General features: G+C 50.6%; 1 protein-coding gene across 1 annotated transcript in view; it reads right to left on the reverse strand.

Moving 5' to 3' along the window:
• The window catches only part of LOC118380622 (PDZ domain-containing protein 2-like), a 17,476-nt gene extending 10,869 nt beyond the window's left edge, over positions 1-6,607 (reverse strand). The window contains exons 1-2 of the mRNA XM_052479963.1: positions 6,424-6,607; positions 4,964-5,150 (exon numbers count right to left, since the gene is read on the reverse strand). Coding sequence (XP_052335923.1) covers positions 4,964-5,150; positions 6,424-6,564 — 328 coding nt within the window. The 5' untranslated portion in view covers positions 6,565-6,607. The remainder of the gene's footprint in view (positions 1-4,963; positions 5,151-6,423) is intronic.
• Positions 6,608-13,190: the final 6,583 nt, after the last annotated feature.

The raw sequence follows: 13,190 nt of genomic DNA on the forward strand, positions 1-13,190 counted from the left end.
TTCACGACTCTCTTGCTGTGCTTGGACCATGTTAGTTTGTTGGTGATGTGGACGCCAATGAACTTGAAGCTCTCAACCTGCTCCACTAAAGCCCCGTCGATGAGAATGGGGGTTTGCTTGGTCCTCCTTTCCTGTAGTCACAATTATCTCCTTAGTCTTGATCACGTTGAGGGAGAGGTTGTTGTCCTTGCACCACACGCTAGGGTCTCTGACCTCCTCCCTATAGGCTGTCTCATCGTTGTTGGTGATCAGACCTGTCACTGTGTCATCAGAAAACTTAATGATGGTGTTGAGTCATGCCTAGCCATGCTGTCATGAGTGAACCGGGAGTACAGGAGGGGACTAAGCACGCACCCTGAGGGGCCCCTGTGTTGATGATCAGCGTGGCGGACATGTTGTTACCTGCCCCTCACCACCTGGGGGCGGCCCGTCAGGAAGTCCAGGATCCAGTTGCAGAGGGAGGTGTTTAGTCCCAGGGTCCTTAGCTTAGTGATGAGCTTTGAGGGCACTATGGTGTTGAACGCTGAGCTGTAGTCAATGAACAGCATTCTCACGTAGGGTGTTCCTTTTGTCCAGGTGGGAAAGGGCAGTGTGGAGTGGGTGCAATAGAGATTGCATCATCTGTGGATCGGTTTGTGTGGTATGCAAATTGGAGTGGGTCTAGGGTTTCTGGGATAATGGTGCTGATGTGAGCCATGACCAGCCTTTCAAAGCACTTCATGGCTACAGAAGTGAGTGCTACGGGTTGGTAGTCATTTAGGCAGGTTACCTTAAGTGTTCTTGGGCACAGGGACTATGGTGGTCTGCTTAAAAACATGTTGGTATTACAGACTCGGACAGGGAGAGGTTGAAAATGTCAGTGAATATATATATATATATTCCAGTTGGTCAGCGCGTGCTCGAAGTACACATCCTGGTAATCCGTCTGGCCCTGTGGCCTTGTGAATGTTGACCTGTTTAAAGGTCTTACTCACATCGGCTGCGGAGAGCGTGATCACAGTCGTCCGGAACAGCTGATGCTCTCATGCATGTTTCAGTGTTACTTGCCTAGAAGTGAGCATATAAGTGATTTAGATCGTCTGGTAGGCTTGTGTCACTGGACAGCTCTCGGCCATGATTCCTTTGTAGTCTGTAATAGTTTGCAAGCCCTGCCACATCCGACAAGCGTCGGAGCCGGTGTAGTACGATCCGATCTTAGTCCTGGATTGATGCTGTGTGCAGAGGTATGAGGTATTTGAGATAGATATGTAGAAGAAGACAGGGTAAGGTGACTAGGCATCAGCATAAGTACCAACATAAGTGAAATTGCACATCGAAAGATTTTTCAGCTTGTCGGGTATTCAAACCAGCAACGTTTGATTTACTGGCCCAACGCTCTAACCACTACCTGCCATCTTATTTATTTCCTGCCACCCCAGTAATTTACCCACTTTTTCATGTGGAAGAGGGCAGTGTGAAATGCAATTGAGAATGTCATCTGTGGATCTGTTGGGTCGTTATGCGAATTGGAATGGGTCCAGGTTACTGGGATGGTGGTGTTGGATGTGTTGTGAGGGAGACAAGAGTATGAGATGATCCTAGATCAGTGACTAAGGGAGTGAGGTTGTGAGGAGAGACAAGAGTATGAGATGATCCTAGATCTGTGACTAAGGGAGTGAGGTTGTGAGGAGAGACAAGAGTATGAGATGATCCTAGATCTGTGACTAAGGGAGTGAGGTTGTGAGGAGAGACAAGAGTATGAGATGATCCTAGATCTGTGACTAAGGGAGTGAGGTTGGGAGGAGAGACAAGAGTATGAGATGATCCTAGATCTGTGACTAAGGGAGTGAGGTTGTGAGGAGAGACAAGAGTATGAGATGATCCCTAGATCTGTGACTAAGGGAGTGAGGTTGGGAGGAGAGACAAGAGTATGAGATGATCCTAGATCTGTGACTAAGGGAGTGAGGTTGTGAGGAGAGACAAGAGTATGAGATGATCCTAGATCTGTGACTAAGGGAGTGAGGTTGTGAGGAGAGACAAGAGTATGAGATGATCCTAGATCTGTGACTAAGGGAGTGAGGTTGTGAGGAGACAAGAGTATGAGATGATCCTAGATCTGTGACTAAGGGAGTGAGGTTGTGAGGAGAGACAAGAGTATGAGATGATCCTAGATCTGTGACTAAGGGAGTGAGGTTGTGAGGAGAGACAAGAGTATGAGATGATCCTAGATCTGTGACTAAGGGAGTGAGGTTGTGAGGAGAGACAAGAGTATGAGATGATCCTAGATCTGTGACTAAGGGAGTGAGGTTGTGAGGAGAGACAAGAGTATGAGATGATCCTAGATCTGTGACTAAGGGAGTGAGGTTGTGAGGAGAGAGACAAGAGTATGAGATGATCCTAGATCTGTGACTAAGGAGTGAGGTTGTGAGGAGAGACAAGAGTATGAGATGATCCTAGATCAGTGACTAAGGGAGTGAGTTGTGAGGAGACAAGAGTATGAGATGATCCTAGATCAGTGACTAAAGGGATGAGGTTGTGAGGAGAGACAAGAGTATGAGATGATCCTAGATCAGTGACTAAGGGAGTGAGGTTGTGAGGAGAGACAAGAGTATGAGATGATCCTAGATCAGTGACTAAGGGAGTGAGGTTGTGAGGAGAGACTAATGGGGATATGACCTACCTGAGTCGTCCATCCATCTTGGCGACAGAGCCGGGGGCCAGACTGTGGATGTAGATGGCTGGAGGACTGTTCTCTAGAGTTAGACAGCAGGTCCCTATACCCAGACCCACCCCGGGCTCTGACACAGCACACACACACACACACACACACACACACACACACACACACACACACACAGGAAACAAAGACAACAAGGACACAGGGAGGATGAGCAAGATGCATTTCTAACAATTCTTAAAATGTCCCGTCTTCTAAGCTATCAGTCTTTCTCTTCTTCCTCCATAGTTGCAGGTGATGAAATGGAGCCTGGATCAACTCCTATTTCAGTCATAGCCAAAAGCATGGAGAGGGCAATATGAAATGGAGGCTGGATCAACTCCTATTTCAGTCATAGCCAAGCCAAAAGCATGGAGAGGGCAATATGAAATGGAGCCTGGATCAACTCCTATTTCAGTCATAGCCAAAAGCATGGAGAGGGCAATATGAAATGGAGGCTGGATCAACTCCTATTTCAGTCATAGCCAAAAGCATGGAGAGGGCAATATGAAATGGAGGCCAACGATGAAGTGAACAACTCGACAGCACAGAGAGCCTCTCTGTGAAAGGCAGACCACTCTCAACGAGAGACACGCTCATTAAAGTGGAAATCTGCGATTGGTACATCCATTTGTTTGGACAAAATTGAATCTTGTTTTACTTCAATGTTTGTAAACAAACACTGTGTAGCCTCAAAACATGATTACAATTACAATTGTGATATCATGGATGGTCAGTTCTTGTAGTCGTAGCTCTGTCTATGGATGTGAGAGTGGTAACATTCTCCAGCCCCATTCCCTTATTTGTTTACTAAAACTGTGGAGGGGTTTCTGCTTTATGGCTGAACTGACAATAACACCTCCAGGTGTTTAGCAATCCTTCATTTTCCACAAAATTACTCTGCTGTGTTCCAAGACTAACAGGTTTGGACCCTGGTAGGCCAGGTTTGAACCCTGGTAGGACAGGTTTAGACCCTGGTAGGCCAGGTTTGGACCCTGGTAGGACAGGTTTGAACCCTGGTAGGCCAGGTTTGGACCCTGGTAGGACAGGTTTAGACCCTGGTAGGCCAGGTTTGAACCCTGGTAGGCCAGGTTTGGACCCTGGTAGGACAGGTTTGGACCCTGGTAGGACAGGTTTGGACCCTGGTAGGACATTTTTCTACTGTGTTATTGACTTGTTAATTGTTTACTCCATGTGTAACTCTGTGTTGTCTGTTCACACTGCTATGCTTTATCTTGGCCAGGTCGCAGTTGCAAGAACTTGTTCTCAACTAGCCTACCTGGTTAAATAAAGGTGAAAAAAAAATATAATAAATAAATAATGTTTAGACCCTGGTAGGACAGGTTTAGACCCTGGTAGGACAGAATAAGACCCTGGTAGGCCAGGTTTGAACCCTAGTAGGACAGGTTTGAATCCTGGTAGGACAGGTTTAGACCCTGGTAGGACAGGTTTGTACCCTGGTAGGACAGGTTTGTACCCTGGTAGGACAGGTTTGGACCCTGGTAGGCCAGGTTTAAAACCCTGGTAGGGACAGGTTTAGACCCTGGTAGGCCAGGTTTGAACCCTAGTAGGACAGGTTTGAATCCTGGTAGGACCGGTTTAGACCCTGGTAGGACAGGTTTGGACCCTGGTAGGACAGGTTTGGACCCTGGTAGGACAGTTTTTTACCCTGGCAGGACATGTTTTTACCCTGGCAGGACAGGTTTGGACCCCTGGCAGGACAGGTTTGGACCCTGGCAGGACAGGTTTGGACCCTGGTAGGACATGTTTTTTTTTACCCCTGGCAGGACAGGTTTGGACCCTGGTAGGACAGGTTTGGATCCTGGCAGGGCAGGTGTTAACCCTGGTAGGACACTCTTATTTATAAAATGTTATCTGCTGTGTTCCAAGACTAACAGGTTTTGACCCTGGTAGGACAGGTTCCTACCCTGGCAGGACAGGTTTGAACCCTGGCAGGACAGTGAGTTGGTGAGAGGATTTTGGAGTGTGGCTACTATACTGTCGGCCCATAACATCTCCTGACACCACTCTTTACCATTGCCACTTGGAATAGTTTAGACAGTAAGAATAGTAAAGAATAGATCTAACGGAGTATTTCATATCTTACTAAACTAATGTCATCTCAAATCAACAAAAGCCAATCTAACACACCGACTGAACTGAGATAAACAACTAAAGTGAAAGATACCCCACTCCGTTCAACCCTACTTTCTCTGGTACCTTTGTTGAGTGTAACCTCCATGATGATGCGGTCTTTGGGGCCAGGACCTGGGGGTCCCTTGCGGGTTTCGGGGGGTTCGTCGAAGGTGGTGGGTACTGGGGTGGGGTTGCCCCCGCTGGCGTTGGAGTTCGGGGAGGAGGAGCGGCTGAGAAGGATGGGGGTGGGGCATGGCGTCAGGCTGGGGCTTCGGAGACGTGTCCGTACTGTTAGTGTCACCACACCCTTTTTCAGTTGCTGCAGGGGACCAGAGACAGGACACAGAGACAGGACACAGAGACAGGACACAGAGACAGGACACAGGGACAGGACACAGGGACAGGACACAGAGACAGGACACAGGGACAGGACACAGAGACAGGACACAGGGACAGGACACAGAGACAGGACACAGGGACAGGACACAGAGACAGGACACAGGGACAGGACACAGGGACAGGACACAGGGACAGGACACAGAGACAGGACACAGGGACAGGACCGGAGACACAGTATTAGGACCAAAAAAACAACGACAACAACATTAACAAGAACAGAGTGTCATACTGATTACAGGCATGACTCTCATTGATTGGTCAAAAGCCACTGACATGCACCACTTCTGATTTAAGGGTTATCCTCCAAAAGGGATTCATGAAAAACCTGTGAATTTAGGTACCTTGAAGGTCTGGATGGCCTAAACCTTAATCCTAACCCTAATCCTAATCCAAATCCAGACTGTTACCTTGAAGGTCTGGATGGCCTAAACCTTAATCCTAACCCTAATCCTAATCCAGACTGTTACCTTGAAGGTCTGGATGGCCTAAACCTTAATCCTAACCCTAATCCTAATCCAAATCCAGACTGTTACCTTGAAGGTCTGGATGGCCTAAACCTTAATCCTAACCCTAATCCTAATCCAGACTGTTACCTTGAAGGTCTGGATGGCCTAAACCTTAATCCTAACCCTAATCCTAATCCAGACTGTTACCTTGAAGGTCTGGATGGCCTAAACCTTAATCCTAACCCTAATCCTAATCCAGACTGTTACCTTGAAGGTCTGGATGGCCTAAACCTTAATCCTAACCCTAATCCTAACCCAGACTGTTACCTTGAAGGTCTGGATGGCCTAAACCTTAATCCTAACCCTAATCCTAATCCAGACTGTTACCTTGAAGGTCTGGATGGCCTAAACCTTAATCCTAATCCAGACTGTTACCTTGAAGGTCTGGATGGCCTAAACCTTAATCCTAACCCTAATCCTAACCCAGACTGTTACCTTGAAGGTCTGGAAGGCCTAAACCTTAATCCTAATCCAGACTGTTACCTTGAAGGTCTGGATGGCCTAAACCTTAATCCTAATCCAGACTGTTACCTTGAAGATCTGGATGGCCTAAACCTTAATCCTAATCCAGACTGTTACCTTGAAGGTCTGGATGGCCTAAACCTTAATCCTAACCCTATTCCTAATCCAGACTGTTACCTTGAAGGCCTGGATGGCCTAAACCTTAATCCTAACCCAGACTGTTACCTTGAAGGTCTGGATGGCCTGCTGGTGGGTCAGGCCCTGGAGAGAGTCTCCATTCACCTCCAGAATCTCATCTCCCTCTTTCAGTCGTCCGTCTGCGATCGCTGCTCCGTTAGGGAAGATGGTCTTGACAAAGATCCCCATCCTTCCTCGGGCAGAGTCCTGACCTCCGACGATGCTGAACCCCAGTCCCACACACACACACACACACACACACACACACACACACACACACACACACACACACACACACACACACACACACACACACACACACACACACACACACAAACCCACACACTTCATTCAGAACCAAACTGTAGGAAGTACTAAGAGCCAGACTCATTACATGTGCGTACCAGGTATGTGCCCAACACACACGAACATGTGAAAAGGACTTGGCTTCTCGAGACCCTGTAGAGTGTTTCAACATGCAAACACACATTCACTGTGAAATTGTATCAAGCTTCTGACTAAAATATACCAAGATGAATAGAATGTGACTTTTATACGCTATACAACTCAATTCCAATAGTACACTTCTCTGTTTACTGGTCTGTCAATGATGTTTGTCATGAAGGACTGGATGTCTGGGGGGACTGTATGTCTGGGTGGGGACTATATATCTGGGGGGACTGTTTGTCTGGGAGGGGGCTATATATCTGGGGGGACTTTGTCTGGGAGGGGGGGACTGTATGTCTGGGGGGACTGTTTGTCTGGGAGGGGACTATATATCTGGGGGGACTGTATGTCTGGGGCGGGGAGGACTGTATGTCTGGGGGAGAAGGACTGTATGTCTGGGGGAGGACTGTATGTCTGGGGGAGAAGGACTGTATGTCTGGGGGGACTGTATGTCTGGGGGGCTGTATGTCTGGGGGGAAGGACTGTATATCTGGGGGAGGAGAAGGACTGTATATCTGGGGGAGGACTGTATGTCTGGGGGAGGAGAAGGAATGTATGTCTGGGGGGGAGGACTGTATGTCTGGGGGAGGAGAAGGACTGTATGTCTGGGGGAGGAGAAGGACTGTATGTCTGGGGGGAAGGACTGTATGTCTGGGGGGAGGAGAAGGACTGTATGTCTGGGGGAGAAGGACTGTATGTCTGGGGGAGAAGGACTGTATGTCTGGGGGGAGAAGGACTGTATGTCTGGGGGAGAAGGACTGTATGTCTGGGGGAGAAGGACTGTATGTCTGGGGGGAAGAAGGACTGTATGTCTGGGGGAGGACTGTATGTCTGGGGGAGAAGGACTGTATGTCTGGGGGAAGGACTGTATGTCTGGGGGAAGAAGGACTGTATGTCTGGGGGGGACTGTATGTCTGGGGGAAGAAGGACTGTATGTCTGGGGGAAGAAGGACTGTATGTCTGGGGGAAGAAGGACTGTATGTCTGGGGGGAGGACTGTATGTCTGGGGGGAGAAGGACTGTATGTCTGGGGGAAGGACTGTATGTCTGGGGGAAGAAGGAATGTATGTCTGGGGGAGGACTGTATGTCTGGGGGAAGAAGGACTGTATGTCTGGGGGAAGAAGGACTGTATGTCTGGGGGAAAGAAGGACTGTATGTCTGGGCGGGAGAAGGACTGTATGTCTGGGGAGGAGAAGGACTGTATGTCTGGGGAGGAGAAGGACTGTATGTCTGGGGGAGGACTGTATGTCTGGGGGAGAAGGACTGTATGTCTGGGGGAGAAGGACTGTATGTCTGGGGGAGAAGGACTGTATGTCTGGGGGAGAAGGACTGTATGTCTGGGGGAGACGGACTGTATGTCTGGGGGGAGAAGGACTGTATGTCTGGGGGAGAAGGACTGTATGTCTGGGGGGGGCTGTATGTCTGGGGGAGAAGGACTGTATGTCTGGGGGAGAAGGACTGTATGTCTGGGGGAGAAGGACTGTATGTCTGGGGGAGAAGGACTGTATGTCTGGGGGGACTGTATGTCTGGGGAGGAGAAGGACTTTATGTCTGGGGGAGAAGGACTGTATGTCTGGGGGAAGGAGAAGGACTGTATATCTGGGGGGAGGAGAAGGACTGTATGTCTGGGGGAAGGACTGTATGGGGGGGGACTATATATCTGGGGGCAATATATCGGGGGGACTATATATCTGGGGGCAATATATGGGGGGGGACTATATGTCTGGGGCGGGGGAGGACTGTATGTCTGGGGCGGGGGAGGACTGTATGTCTGGGGGGAGAAGGACTGTATGTCTGGGGGAGGAGGACTGTATGTCTGGGGGAAGGACTGTATGTCTGGGGGGAAGGACTGTATGTCTGGGGGACTGTATGTCTGGGGGAAGGACTGTATATCTGGGGGGAGGAGAAGGACTGTATATCTGGGGGAGGACTGTATGTCTGGGGGAGGAGAAGGACTGTATGTCTGGGGGAAGGACTGTATGTCTGGGGGGAGGAGAAGGACTGTATGTCTGGGGGGGAGAAGGACTGTATGTCTGGGGGAGGAGAAGGACTGTATGTCTGGGGGTGAAGGACTGTATGTCTGGGGGGAGGAGAAGGACTGTATGTCTGGGGGGAGAAGGACTGTATGTCTGGGGGAGAAGGACTGTATGTCTGGGGGAGAAGGACTGTATGTCTGGGGGGAAGAAGGACTGTATGTCTGGGGGAAGAAGGACTGTATGTCTGGGGGGACTGTATGTCTGGGGGAGAAGGACTGTATGTCTGGGGGAAGGACTGTATGTCTAGGGGGAAGAAGGACTGTATGTCTGGGGGAGGACTGTATGTCTGGGGGAAGAAGGACTGTATGTCTGGGGGAAGAAGGACTGTATGTCTGGGGGAAGAAGGACTGTATGTCTGGGGGAGAAGGACTGTATGTCTGGGGAGGAGAAGGACTGTATGTCTGGGGGCTGTATGTTTGGGGGAGAAGGACTGTATGTCTGGGGGAGAAGGACTGTATGTCTGGGGGAGAAGGACTGTATGTCTGGGGGAGAAGGACTGTATGTCTGGGGGAGAAGGACTGTATGTCTGGGGGAGAAGGACTGTATGTCTGGGGGGGACTGTATGTCTGGGGAGGAGAAGGACTTTATGTCTGGGGGAGAAGGACTGTATGTCTGGGGGAAGGAGAAGGACTGTATATCTGGGGGGAGGAGAAGGACTGTATGTCTGGGGGAAGGACTGTATATCTGGGGGACTATATATCTGGGGGCAATATATCGGGGGGACTATATATCTGGGGGGCAATATATCGGGGGGACTATATGTCTGGGGCGGGGGAGGACTGTATGTCTGGGGCGGGGGAGGACTGTATGTCTGGGGGAGAAGGACTGTATGTCTGGGGGAGGAGGACTGTATGTCTGGGGGAAGGACTGTATGTCTGGGGGGAGAAGGACTGTATGTCTGGGGGAGAAGGACTGTATGTCTGGGGGGAGAAGGACTGTATGTCTGGGGGAGAAGGACTGTATGTCTGGGGAGGAGAAGAACTATATGTCTGGGGGAGAAGGACTGTATGTCTGGGGGGGGACTGTATGTCTGGGGAGGAGAAGGACTGTATGTCTGGGGGAGAAGGACTGTATGTCTGGGGGAAGGACTGTATGTCTGGGGGAGAAGGACTGTATGTCTGGGGGAGAAGGACTGTATGTCTGGGGGAGAAGGACTGTATGTCTGGGGGAGAAGGACTGTATGTCTGGGGGGAGAGGGACTGTATGTCTGGGGGAGGAGAAGGACTGTATGTCTGGGGGAGAGGGACTGTATGTCTGGGGGTGAAGGACTGTATGTCTGGGGAGGAGAAGGACTGTATGTCTGGGGGGAAGGACTGTATGTCTGGGGGAGAGGGACTGTATGTCTGGGGGAAGGACTGTATATCTGGGGGAGGAGAAGGACTGTATGTCTGGGGGAGGAGAAGGACTGTATGTCTGGGGGAAGGAGAAGGACTGTATATCTGGGGGGAAGGAGAAGGACTGTATGTCTGGGGGGGAAGGACTGTATATCTGGGGGGAGAGGGACTGTATGTCTGGGGGAAGGGCTGTATATCTGGGGGAGGAGAAGGACTGTATGTCTGGGGGAGAAGGACTGTATGTCTGGGGGAAGGAGAAGGACTGTATATCTGGGGGAGGAGAAGGACTGTATGTCTGGGGGAAGGACTGTATATCTGGGGGACTGTATGTCTGGGGGAAGGACTGTATATCTGGGGGACTATATATCTGGGGGCAATATATCGGGGGACTATACATCTGGGGGGACTATATATCTGAGGGGGATTATATATCTGGGGGGACTATATATCTGAGGGGGGATTATACATCTACAGGGGCAATATATCGGGGGACTATATATCTGGGGGGCTATATATCTGGGGGACTATATATCTGGGGGACTATATATCTGGGGGACTATATATCCGGGGGACTATATATCCGGGGGACTATATATCTGGGGGACTATATATCTGGGGGACTATATATCTGGGGGGGATTATATATCTGGGGGGCTATATATCTGGGGGGACTATATATCTGGGGGGACTATATATCTAGAGGGGGGACTATATATATCTGGGGGGACTATATCTGGGGGGGACTATATATCTGGGGGGACTATATATCTGGGGGGTGAAGGATGTTTACCGACTATGGTGACGGACAACAGATAAATAAAGACCATTCAGTCACATCCTGGGAGGGAGGTAGTGGGATCAGTGCCTAGTGTGGTGAGCAGTGTGTGTGTGTGTGTGTGTGTGTGTGTGTGTGTGTGTGTGTGTGTGTGTGTGCTCGCTCACCTTTCCCTGTCCTTTCATGAGGACTATGTTGGATATAATAGACGGCTGGGCCAGTCGCCATGGAGACTCCACTTGAAAGGTGCTCAGGGAGCGAGCTGATTTCTTAACTATCTGGTACTCCTACAGACAGAGACAATGAGACAGAGAGACGGAGAGACGGAGAGACAGACAGCGAGAGAGACAGTGAGAGAGAGACAGCGAGAGAGACAGCGAGAGAGACAGCGAGAGAGAGACAGCGAGGAGAGACAGGAGACAGCAGAGAGAGACAGTGGAGGAGGACAGCGAGAGGGACATGAGGACAGGCGAGAGGACAGCTTTAGAGACAGTGAGAGACAGTGAGAGAGACGCGAGAGAGAGACAGTGATGCTTAGAGAGAGAGACAGCAAGAGAGAGACAGCGAGAGAGGGACAGTGAGAGAGACAGCGTGAGGGACAGCGAGAGAGAGAGAGAGACAGTGAGAGAGAGACAGCGAGAGAGAGAGACAGTGAGAGAGAGACAACGATAGAGAGACAGCGAGAGAGAGACAGCGAAGAGAGAGACAGCGAGAGAGAGACAGCGAGAGAGAGACCGTGAGAGAGACAGAGAGAGAGACAGTGAGAGAGACAGAGAGAGACAGGGAGAGAGACATCGAGAGAGAGAGACAGCGAGAGAGAGAGAGACAGCGAGACAGCGAGAGAGAGAGACAGTGAGAGAGAGACAGCGAGAGAGAGAGAGAGAGACAGTGAGAGGGACAGTGAGAGGGACAGCGAAAGAGAGAGACAGTGAGAGAGACAGCGAGAGAGAGAGAGAGACAGAGAGAGAGACAGCGAGAGAGAGACAGCGAGAGAGAGACAGCGAGAGAGAGACAGCGAGAGAGAGAACGTGAGAGAGACAGAGAGAGAGACAATGAGAGAGACAGTGAGAGAGACAGCGAGAGAGAGAGACAGTGAGAGAGACAGCGAGAGAGAGAGACAGCGAGAGAGAGACAGCGAGAGAGAGACATCGAGAGAGAGAGATAGACAGAGCACTGATTAGACAGCATCAATGTAACAACTAGGCCTTTTTTCTAGTTCCAGTTACGTCTCAAAAAATGTGTGAGAGGGCACAACATTTACACCTTTGATTTAAAGGCTACAGCCACTTGCTGGCAAAAACTAGGAAACATTGTCTGGTCAATCTGCCCTTGATTAACTCAGCAATTAGAAGTAGCCAACCAGGGCATTGTGATGTGAACAGGAGAGGCAGAAAGGGGCCAAACTGAGAGGGTAGGCTGAAAGACAGGAGAGAGGAAGGCTGAGAGGAAGGCTGAGAGGGTAGGCTGAAAGACAGGGGAGAGGAAGGCTGAGAGGAAGGCTGAGAGGAAGGCTGAGAGGGTAGGCTGAAAGACAGGAGAGAGGAAGGCTGAGAGGAAGGCTGAGAGGAAGGCTGAGAGGGTAGGCTGAAAGACAGAGAGAGGAAGGCTGAGAGGAAGGCTGAGAGGGTAGGCTGAAAGACAGGGGAGAGCGGACAGGCAGACAGCCAAACTGAAAGGAAGGCTGAGAGGCAAGCTGAAAGACAGGGGAGAGAGGACAGGCTGAGAGACAGGCTGAAAGGCAGGCTGAGAGGCAGGCTGAGAGACAGGCTGAAAGTCAGGCTGAGAGGCAGGCTGAGAGACAGGCTGAGAGGCCAGTCTGAGAGGAAAGTCTGAGAGGCAGTCTGAGAGGCCAGTCTAAGAGGCCAGTCTGAGAGGCCAGTCTGAGAGGCCAGTCTGAGAGGCCAGTCTGAGAGGCCAGTCTGAGAGGCAGTCTGAGAGGCCAGTCTGAGAGGCCAGTCTGAGAGGCCAGTCTGAGAGGCCAGTCTAAGAGGCCAGTCTGAGAGGCCAGTCTGAGAGGCAGTCTGAGAGGCCAGTCTGAGAGGCAGTCTGAGAGGCCAGTCTGAGAGGCCAGTCTGAGAGGCCAGTCTGAGAGGCAGGCTGAGAGGCAGGCTGAGAGGCCAGTCTGAGAGGCCAGTCTGAGAGGCCAGTCTGAGAGGCCAGTCTGAGAGGCAGGCTGAGAGGCCAGGCTGAGAGGCCAGTCTGAGAGGCCAGTCTGAGAGGCCA

The sequence above is a fragment of the Oncorhynchus keta genome, chromosome 25 (genome assembly GCF_023373465.1).
Source record: "Oncorhynchus keta strain PuntledgeMale-10-30-2019 chromosome 25, Oket_V2, whole genome shotgun sequence".
NCBI classification, from domain to species: domain Eukaryota; kingdom Metazoa; phylum Chordata; class Actinopteri; order Salmoniformes; family Salmonidae; genus Oncorhynchus; species Oncorhynchus keta.